The sequence below is a fragment of the Leptonotus elevatus genome, chromosome 4 (genome assembly GCF_054856555.1).
Source record: "Leptonotus elevatus isolate MCC_2025b chromosome 4, RoL_Lele_1.0, whole genome shotgun sequence".
Classification (NCBI taxonomy): Eukaryota; Metazoa; Chordata; class Actinopteri; order Syngnathiformes; family Syngnathidae; genus Leptonotus; species Leptonotus elevatus.
The window spans coordinates 24,094,126-24,105,376 of NC_141242.1; the positions used below are offsets into that span (position 1 = coordinate 24,094,126).

Sequence of the window (11,251 nt, forward strand, 5' to 3'; positions counted from 1 at the left end):
ATATTATATTTTGTATCATTCACTTTTTTCTGTGCACTGTACCTCAAAATTAGTCTCACATTCTCTGTGCGCTGTGTATACCTGTATGCATATGTGTGTGTGAACGTATGTGATATTCAACTGCAAAATACACTTTATGAAGATGAACTCGATATTTGTGACAGAGCTAAAAGTGGAGGACAGAGAAAAATGGGAGGCCTTCATATCTGGGCAGCTGGCTGACACAAACAAGAGAAACACTGTTGACCTGGTGAGTTATCAATGAGCACACTTGGTGCAATTTTGAACTAATAGCACACAAACACTTTTGTCTGTTGTTATCGCTGTAAACTCAAGTAGCGTTGTTGTTGACATTATGTTGAATTTCTGTCTATTTTCGGAAGTGACAAAATTACTACTCTATGCATGATACTCAGTTCAGCAAAATTTTCTATTTATTGTTGATCATCAGCTCAAAGCATCAAGTTCATTGTCGGCATTTGGATATTCAAAATAAAGTAACGACGATTGGCTCTTGTTCTGAGCAGTTGTTCTCACTTTCCAAAGTATACACTCTCATCCAAAAGTCTTGGGACAGTGTGGCAAATTCGTTTTTGTATTTTTATTTTTATTTTTGCTGGAGTCTGAAATAATTTGGGTTTGACAACTAAGAATGATTATGAGACAAGAGCCCAGAACTGTAGTAAGGTGACCATTTAAAAAAAACGTTTGAGGATCATTAATTTCATAAATGGGATGTAAATACAGATGTAAATACGTCTGGATTGAATAAACAACTTAAAGGGATTGCATTATTTGAAAAACAAATACACAAAACACATTTTTTGGGTGAGTGTAAGTACAGGAACAGCTAGACAGATGAAATAGAGTTAAAGAGAATAAGATATAAAATGTAGCTGTACATTAAATTTGTAGCTTGTCATACCTGCATCAAGCCTGTGACTGATTGTCATCACCAAACGTTTGCATTCACTGTCCAAATATTAAACGTAAAGTGGATTTAATTTTTGATTTAATTTTTTACATCCAATGGTGATGCCATATTTTACATGGGACACAGCTTGTTCATCAATGTCATTACTTATTCTCATCAGGTGACTACACACCAGATCCAATCCTCTACTGATGATGAGATTGACTTTAAAGACAGCAGCTTTCAACATGACTCGTCTCTACAACAAGTAAGGTTCTCATTCTAAGGCTGACAATCAATTAACTTTAATGCATGCATGCATGTACATTATATTGTCACACACAAAAACAAACAATATTACAGTTGTGGTCAGACGTTAACATACACTCAATGTTACATTAGTCTCAGAAAAGCAGGGAAGGACTGCTGGGCTGGACCTCGTTAAGGGAAATATTCTGAAGTCAAAGGTTACAAGTAGTGTTGTTCCGATACCGTTTTTTGGCCCCCAATACCGATTCCGATACCCAGCTTTGCTGTATCGGCCAATGCCGATACCATACCGATACCTAAGTTTTTTTTTTCTCAACATGAAAATGCTGTCCTGCCATTAGTTTAGAGCATTCAAGGGCCAAAAGGATATCTTAGTTCGGCATGCAGTGAACATGTCACACATGAGTGAATGTCGTGCATGAGCAAGACACAATATGCTGCATCCAAAGTCCTGTATTAGCGTCAGAATGAATGGTATCGGCATGTTGCTTGTTAGTACTCACCGATACCGATACCACTGTTTTAATGCAGTATCGGGGCTTCTGCCGATACCAGTATCGGTATCGGAACAACACTAGTTACAAGGGGCCTTTTAACTCATTCACTGCCATTGACGGCTATAGACGTCAAAAATAAATTTGAACTATTTCTATTAGTTTAACATTTTTTCCCACTTTTGTTAACAAGAGTATGAAAACCTAGAAAAAAATGTATTGTACATTTAGAAAATATATAAAATGTATGATTAATCGTTAGTTAACTAGTGAAGTCATGGGATTCATTACAATTAAAAAAATTAAAAATTAAATAAAATATTAGGGGCGTCAGACGATTAAAATTCTTAATAGTAATTAATCGCATGACTTCAATAGTTGACTCACGATTAATCACAAATTTTATGTTATAAATGTACAATAAACATTTTTTTGTAGGTTTTCATAAAAAAATGAAATGAAAAAATGTTAAACTAATAGAAATAGTTCACATTAATTTTTTACGTCTATAGCCATCAATGGCAGTGAATTAGTTAATTTGAAGGCCTGAGTATCTCTGTCTAGAACCTCCAGCCAAATTTGACCACTGCTTGAATATTATAAAAACTATTTGCCGCTATTTAATGTCTGACATTCAATCTACCTCTTAAAATGCTTGTTAAAGTTAGCATGACGCTGCAACAGAGCTTTGTCTCTGCTCTTCAACACAAAACTCTCCTCCATCCACCTACCATCATAAAATTGAAACAAAAGAAGCACTAACATTCTTTGTTCTTTGTTTGGTTTGGTCATTAATCAGTATAGTGGGAGAGTTTGAATAAATGTATCAGTTGTTTGTTTTTTTTAATCACAAGACGGACTAGTGCTATTACTTTGTTTGCAACAAAGCTGCTCTCCTTAAGTTTTCAGGGAACTAAATGTTGTGGATAAAAGATGAGAATATACCACAACATGAAATGTTTTTCTAATATTTACTGAGGCATTTATTCAGCTCAACTGTAAGGACTTGGGCTTTAGAATTGCTGTGGGCAGAGTGTAAAATGGCAACTAGTTGTTGGAGAGACGTTAGTCAGCTTCCTGACTACTTTTAGGTGCCCTTAAAATTGTACTCAAGGATCTTTTGTCGCTGCGTCTTCCGGGTGGATCATCTTAACGATTGGTTCTCAATCCCGTCAATCAGTCTGCGGTAACGGCGTCGTGCGTGCTCGTTCCTCGCTGTGCATGCGCACTTCGAGTGTTTGTAGCATGTAGCCGCTGAGCTCGGATTCAGCCATTCATCGTTGTAGCTCCACCGATCTCACCGTATACTTTGAAAATGGCTGAGAGCCGCAAGAGGACATCCGTCTATGAAGTCAGGCCGACTGCAGAGACTGATAAAGATGAGCCTGCACAGTCGAGATTTTCTTGAAAAAAATCTAGTAGTTTTTTTCACATCAGAAATTCTAGTTAAACTCCTTCTGAGTCTTCTGAGTGCATCAACCTTTACTAAGCTTTTTCAAGTAACTATCACTCCCCATTTTTAGAGTGTAGGCGTTTCCCCCAGACGAGCAGGAGCGCTAGTAGGATGGTTTCCCACATGCACATTTTTTAAAAAGTGACAAACGGACGTTTGGCTTCTACTTTTCGAGAAGATCCTTGAATACACCTTTAAGCAAAGCCCCCCTGCTCAAGAGGTGCAACATAACTCTAACCTTTCCCCCTGACGTCTCTATTTGCATGCTTGCAATCTGGTTCTCTCTGTGGCGTGTAACACAAACGTTTTGAACAGTGCGAGTTGAAGCTAGATTACATTTTAATTAATACATTGAAATAAGTTAAATCGGTATGCGTCCTGCTGATGCTTTGAGCACACAACCACCAAAATGAAATATGATTCCAATTATTAACAGCAGCCCAATCTTCACTCTAAACAACCCATGCCCAAAAGATGGCCACAATACAGGCATTGCTCGTGATACTTATTAAATTTATGAGTTTATGTAAACGTCTGGCTGCAGCTTCACTCAGCTTGTAGTACTGTATTATTAGTTAGACACTAAACATGTCTGTCAATAGGGGCAGTGTTTTTAAATGTCCACATATTTAATACGGTTCCTCCACAAACTGCACATGAGTTTCATTTTACCAAATAATTTTGACACCATTATGCAGTTATATGACTCATCTTATTGTGTTACATAGTGTGACCTATGTGCAGTCATCAAATTCTGTAAATACTGGCTAGCTTTGTGTAGGCTCAAGAGCAGGGGTTATCAACCATTTTCTAACTCAGAGCTACTTGGGTACTGATGAATGCGGAAGGCTACCAGTTTAATAGACATTTGTGAGATGACAAATTAGCTCCAGTCACATATAATTGTTGTTTTTCATTATGAATGATAGATAGATTTGGATCATGTTAATAATTTTTCACAATTGTCAAGAGTGATTTAATAATGTAGAAAATAGATAAATGCAATATTTCGAAATATTTTAAATAATGACTTGGAAAAAATTCCTAGGAAATCACAATGTCGAATCACTGGTGAGCTACATTTAGAACAGGCCGTCGGGCACCATGTTGGTGACCCCTGCTCTAGAGAGTACATCATTAATCAATATTGGTCTTGGCTTTTGCTAGGCGTTTTCCGATTATCAGATGCAACAAATGACGTCCAATTTTATTGAGCAGTTTGGCTTCAATGACGAAGAGTTTGCTGACCCAGATGATGTTTTGGAGTGAGTACAATCACTGAACATGTTTAAAAATAAATAAATAAATGAATCAAACTGATGGGACAAGACACTGAAGACAATGCAAAGCTGGCAAACTTATTGTCATATGCGAATATAACCCTATACGCTGACAAACTGTTGTATTTTGTTCTGCCTGTCAGTCTTTGTGGTCATTCAAAACATTTACCAGAATTTCTGTCTGATGTATTTCAACGTATCCAGACAGTACAGAACCACTTTGAAGTCAATGGTGTGCTGTCCCACCTAATTTAACCTGGTTTTAGTGTTATAGGAATCCTTTTGATTTTGTTTGTGGTTCCATCTTCAGACCCATCATAACTTCTATGCTTGTTTGTCTGATACACCATAAATGTTTCTCGTTCATGTTAAAGGTCCCATTCCAGCAAAGTCATTTTTTCCATTATTTTGTGAATAACAGGGTTGAAAATGAGCCTGAGGCATGCTATATTGCGGTTTGTCATTTGCGTGCAGTAGCATTTGGATGGCGACAGGCCTCGAAAACAAGCGGATCTGATTTCAGAACCAGTATTGTACTGTGTTTGGGCACTTGCATTGAGGATGGCTTCGTCATAGTAATCTGTCACGGCGTTTCCATGAAAGGTGGATTTAACAAAAGAAGTCAGAGCACAATTGAGAATTAACCGGAGACCACGGCTTCCGAGCTGGTCAACCTATCTCAGGGTGCTCGCTGTGCGGCTGTAAAGTTGTCAGGCGTCATCATGGAGACAAAAAGAACAATTTCAGATGAGCCAACACCGCAATTGACATAGTGGCCACTACATATTGAATATTCTTGATTATTGAGAAAACGTCTCATTTAGACATTTGTGGTCGACCAAAATACATTGGACTCCGCGTACTCGCAATTTGACACCTGTGGATTTGCATATTTGTAGATTTTAAGAACTTTTCCTTTTCTAATATTTTACTTTTTTTCCCAGTTTTTTTTCAATATAATTTTTTCTTCAATATGCATTTTAATAGACAACATGTATTATAATAATAACTTGGAGGCTGGCATAGCTCCAATCCCCCGTCAATAACGACTATAGCTTGAAAAAGGAAAACCTGCTCATTTACAACCTAAATTATCTTGAAAACTCGATAAAAGAACATCAAAGATTAAGAACAAAAAACAAAATGTTAGTGGCTTGGGACCTTTAAAGGGAAAATAAAGTAAAAAAAATAAGTTCTTTATGGGCTAAATACAGTAGTCTGATATTGTGTGTGTGTGTGGATTATGAAATGGCAAAATGGCCGCCCCCTGGGATGGATAAATACAGGTAGATTTCGCTAACCTCGCAAGCCAGATTGATTGGGGGGAAGCACGGACATCTTTACCAGATAAAAATGCAGGAAGCGCCTTTCGCGATTCAAATTCAACAAGGAAACGGTGAGTAATTCTGCTTGTGGAGAGAAAAACAACAGTTTTTTCATTAAGACAAGGGATCTTCAAAATGAATTTGACTTGCTTTTTTATTTTTATTTTTTTTAAATCAACATTACAATAACATTTTGTCTGTTCTTTGTGCCACCCCATTTAAGTTTTGTTGAAATCATTACTTTTTTTCTCGCATAATCATGCAAACTTTTATTTCTCTGATCATTTACTGTTACTATATGAAAATGCTGAGGTCATAACCTTAAGCATTTCACTGTATATTTTAGTTTCCGTAGACACATTGAACATAATACATAATGAGCTTTTAACTAACCCATTTTTCCTTTAACATTGCAGTATTCCCTTTGACAGAATATCAGACATCAGTTTTTCACTCAATACAAATGAAAGTGTAAGTACCTTCATTATTCATCTTGAATATTAATGTAGATGACAAAGTGCATTTCCAGTTGTATTCAATCAATTTTACTTCATCAAAGAGTCAAGAAGAGTAGTTGAAACAACGGTCGGTAATTCAACACAATCACAGAAGGAAAGTTTTGTCTGTTTGGCATGATGTCAAGGTGGAGCTTCGCTTCAGGTCATCACAGTTAGCTGTAGCAATAGGCGGGCAAAGCATGATGCGTCAAGTCTTCCCTTCAAATTGTGCCTAAATAGATTCGGAGCTTTGGTGCTTCAGTGAAAGCAACATTAGGGACATCAAGTGGACGAAGGGGCAGTCAAAGCAACCTATGTCACTAAAGACTGAAATATTCACTCACTCTTATCTTTTAGCAATAATGGTAACATAAATATGATACATATCAATGTATTACATTTAAGACTGTAGATTATGTTGCCATTTTTAATAAACAAAGTACATTTGTTGGACGTGTGCATCTTTAGTATAAAGAGAGTATGTGTGAACAGAAAAGGGCACAGATGTATTTACTAGTTTTTCAAAAATACAAATTTCTCCACAATTGATGGTTTTAGGTGGCTCCTCTTTACGCTCACCATTTGTCTGGCTTTGGAAAATATGCATTGTCCACGTGACACTTACGATGCTGGAAGCACAAACCTTATTTGGTGGTGTAAGATTAAAATGATCCAAACTTTTGAACGTTGCTTTTCACTGGTCATCATTTCTAATGCACAAAACCCCCACATTCAATAGTTTGGTGCTTATTACACAAGTTAGCGCCTAATTAACCTATCAAACCAATGACAGCTAGCAAACAGTTTGTAGCCGTCAATACGCGTTGTGACGTATGAATGATGCCTCAAACGTAACTGGTTACGTGATATTAGCAGAACGATACAAGTTCCGACACAAGTGGACACAAGCTTCAAGGTTGTGGGTTCATTTGACCCTGTAGTTATCCTCCACTGTTGTCAGTGATGGTGGTCCGCACATTTTTTTTCACAACAACTACGCATCATGTAAGGAATATACGCATATGTGCTGTCTACACTGAAATGCAAACGGCGGCGTATTGAGATCTCTCCACTCTGGGGCCCCGTTTATAAAAGCGATCATTTTCAGGCACCTGAACACCGCGTCCATGTGGACAAACTGCCCAAATGGTCAATAACAGTGAATAAATACACTGAAATGTATTTTTGTGTGCACAGGGCCTGAGACTGGGTGTAGACATTCATCGCTTGTAAATAATCAATATAATAGGACACACCTTGTCAACAAAATACATCCGTTTGTCACATTATCCAATACGTTTGGCATAAATGGCTGTGTTCAAGCAAAAGGTTCAATCTCAGATGTATATCTGATCCACACTTAAATATATGGAAACAAAATATTGATCTCTCATAGCCATCAAACAAGGAATTAGCCCTTGATCCAATATTTTTGGTATGGCGTGTATATGTAATACTGCTGCTTAAAAATAGTGTGTAAAGCTGAGATCACTGATCATAAGTATATCAGGAACACAGCTGTACATTCTATTACAAATCAAAACATAGGAGAATGTATCACATAGTATTAAGGAAAATTATACTGTTTCAAAAATGGCAGTCTATTTACAATCAAACCTGCACAGTCAGTGAATCCCTGCTATAATGTGGATTTTTAAGTCATTTAAAAAAAAAAAGTTTTACTTTTTACAGTATAAGTCTGTATGTAATGCATAAAATATCTGTAAGACCTAACTGGTAAATGTGTGAATACCTACATTTTAGTCACATTGTGGTTATTTCATTTTAAAACCATTGTGGTGGTGGAAAAGGCAATATCACAAAATATGTTACTGTTCAAATACAGTACTATCTGCCCATATGTATGAATGAGCTGCTGTAAAAATGAATTGATTTTGTAGGTTGAAGTTTTAAAATAATCCATGGTCCTTGTATGCGATAAACTATAACAAAAAAATAAGTTTGTGTTCATGCTAAAAAAAAAACTAAAAATGTATGTGTATATAAATTAAAGATTTTTCTTAAATGTATTTGACAACAGTAATGGATGGCTAGATGGATGGATGGATATACTTCTTCATTGTTGTTGTTGAGGTTATTAAAAGTATTAAAATAATTGTCACGAAAAAAAATTAATTGTACTACGATGTCTCAATTTCAATTGGCACCCAGAGAGGTTGGAGTGATGTTAATTGGAAATATATTGATTTTGAATATTTTCTTAGAAGAATGTAAACTGACAAACAAAAAAACAGGATACAATATATGTTAATGTAATGATAACCTTCCCAGTAGTTCTGCTCGTTGAGTTTAGAGTTGTATGTCATTCAGCTCATGATTTGTAATAAATACACATAATTAGTGAACAATGTTTTTCTAATTCTATGATCCCATATCCCCAGGTGAAAGTAGCTATGTTTGAAGCACGTTGTAGGGAGAAAATCCAGCAGTTTGAGGATCCTGGTTCGGATGAAGAGGATATCTGGGATGAAAAAGATGTCACCTTTGTACCGGAAGCACAGAGGCGCCCCAGGTCAGAAAAGTACACATGGATTTGGACATGGGCTCAGCTACTGCACATCTTAAACTGTTTTATGTTATTGTCACATATAATTGTTCATAACATATTCATGCATGAGCATCTCTATTAACAACTTGCTTAACGCTGGCGTCGGGCCAAAACCTTGCACCTCCAAAATCGTCACTTTTCAAGAAATCCCCAAAACGACATGTTTGTTCAACCATTACCACTGCATCATAAAAGATAGCAAGCCATTTTAAACATTTGTAAAAAAGACACCCACTGAACAAAAGTATAGATTTTTAAATTTGTATTTTAAAGGACATTTGCCAAATTGATACTTTTCGGGCCGATGCCAGTGTTATACAGGGAGTACTTGAGTTACGTCGTACGCGACCTACGTCATTTCAACTTCATGGCGCCCGTGCCTCGTCCGTAGCACCTCCTTTTTTGTTAATTTACCACAGTAATCAGGCCATTTTAAAGTTATTTAAAGTTGTGTTGTTACCTCCAGCAACAGACGTCTAATCAGCAGGTCGGCTCGCCATCATGCGTGTCACGTTCCCGTGTTTATATAGCTCCGATCTGTCACTAATGAATGTCCGTGCGGAAGCACAAAATATTGTTTCCAGCTCTTCCGGGTGGTGCAAATATGTTTTTTAAATTTGCTGCACAAAGTATTTTGTAAATATCAACTTTAACGGGGAAATCCGACTCAAGTCGAAATTCAGGTTACATCGCCAGCGTAGGAACGGAACTCCACCTTAATTTGAGGACTCCCTCTAGTATATTTAGTCCCAAATAATACAGTCCGATATAGTTATAAAAAATTTTGACTTTTAACTTAACCCAACATTCACATGGTTGGCCTGTTAAACACCGGAATTAAGTGTTTGGGTGATGGAGTAGACTTCTCACAGACGTTCATTGGAACCGCGTTAAAGCGGAGAACATTCAATTCTGAACACCAAAAGAGCAGGCAAATAAGTGTCTGAACTCTTGAGAGAAATTAACACTCGCTAAACGGAACCGAAACCACAAATGAATCATGGTTCACTCATGCTGTACATCAGCCAGGAAAAGTGTTCTACAAAGGTTAAAGTATATAAAGTATAAAATATTTATAATATCAGTAATGTTATTTGGTTGTTTTCACAAATAGTCCAGACTCTAAATTTTGACTTTAAAAGTGTGCACAATAAATGTTCTCAAAATTACATCACAGCAGATCTTAAGCCCGTATCCCACTGAAGGTGAAATTTCTCGTAGGTCGCAAACATTCGCCAGGTGTTTGCCAGAAGTTTTAACAGTGTTCTTGTTGCGCCCTTTTCATTACTCGATACCCGCTTCGAAACCTAAGCACGTCTCGTAACATCTTAGGAGTGCCGGGAGCACAGACAGCGAGGACAGCACTGACTCTGAGGAAGACGATTCCAAGAAAGATGCATTTGAAGCTTCTAATCCTAGCTCTGAAGACCTTATGGAAGTTGAAACAGGTTGGTAACATAATTTTTTTGTATTCAATTTGTATCTCTGTGTAGATATATCATGTACAATTTTTTATTGAATGATGATATGATGATAATCTGGGCATCTAGAAAAACACCACACAATAAGGTTGAAAACAAAAAGATTTTTGGAAATCGACAAAAAAACAACAACTAAGAAATTACATGTGCATACAGTGGATATAAAAAGTCCAGACACCCCTGTTCACATTCAGTTTTTTGTGATATAAAAAAGATTAGTCCATAAATAATTTCAAAACTTTGCTCACTATTAATGTGACATAACTTGTTAAGAAACGTTGTTGAGAGGGTAAGTAAAAATAACTATATAATGTGGTTGCATGGCACCACACTGCCCCCAAGAGGCCAACAGGTGCACGTGGCATTTATTATTTTTATTAATCGTTGTTTTTTTATTTGTATTATTTTAGTATACTGTATTCTCATTTCATTTTGTTACAAATTTATTTTCTGGATGTTATTTCCAGTTATCTTTAAAGTTGAGTTTTCAAGGATTTAAATATTTTTTGGCATGGTATGGCAGGAAATACGATACTTGAGGTTCCATGTTAGCCCAGTAAATCCCAACACTTAAAATAGAACAACTAAATAAGATAAAGTAAATAAGATAAAGATATAAGGTAGATGCTTATTTACTGTTTGAATGTGCGCAAAGATGCAATGCAGCAGAATGAAAATGATTTCATATGACATGTAGAAGGTCATTTTGTACTTGACAAAAGAGTGTTTAAAAATAAAGTGTTCAACATGAAGGGATGAATAGGCATGCGGGTATAATGGTAGCTTTGAATAGTTGTTTTGTTAGTTGAATACCTACAAAATTTTGAAATCAAATGAATAATCTTTTTTTATTCACTGTGAATTCAACATCAATCAAAATATCATAATTCTTTTTTGCCACGATCGCCCAATTGAAATTGATCTGTGAACCTTTCCCACTTTTCATGAAAAATGTTGTTTAATATACCG

The 11,251-nt window shown here is 36.4% G+C and overlaps 1 protein-coding gene across 4 annotated transcripts in view; it reads left to right on the top strand.

Moving 5' to 3' along the window:
* ppp6r3 (protein phosphatase 6, regulatory subunit 3) overlaps nt 1-11,251 on the top strand; it is a 36,932-nt gene that overhangs the window by 16,901 nt on the left and 8,780 nt on the right. For 2 of the 4 annotated variants that reach the window (XM_086074935.1, XM_086074936.1), the window contains exons 14-19: nt 165-250; nt 1,095-1,181; nt 4,298-4,395; nt 6,152-6,206; nt 8,635-8,765; nt 10,134-10,249. In XM_086074935.1, coding sequence (XP_085931061.1) covers nt 165-250; nt 1,095-1,181; nt 4,298-4,395; nt 6,152-6,206; nt 8,635-8,765; nt 10,134-10,249 — 573 coding nt within the window. The remainder of the gene's footprint in view (nt 1-164; nt 251-1,094; nt 1,182-4,297; nt 4,396-6,151; nt 6,207-8,634; nt 8,766-10,133; nt 10,250-11,251) is intronic. The other 2 variants (XM_086074937.1, XM_086074938.1) reach the window with 2 other exon arrangements.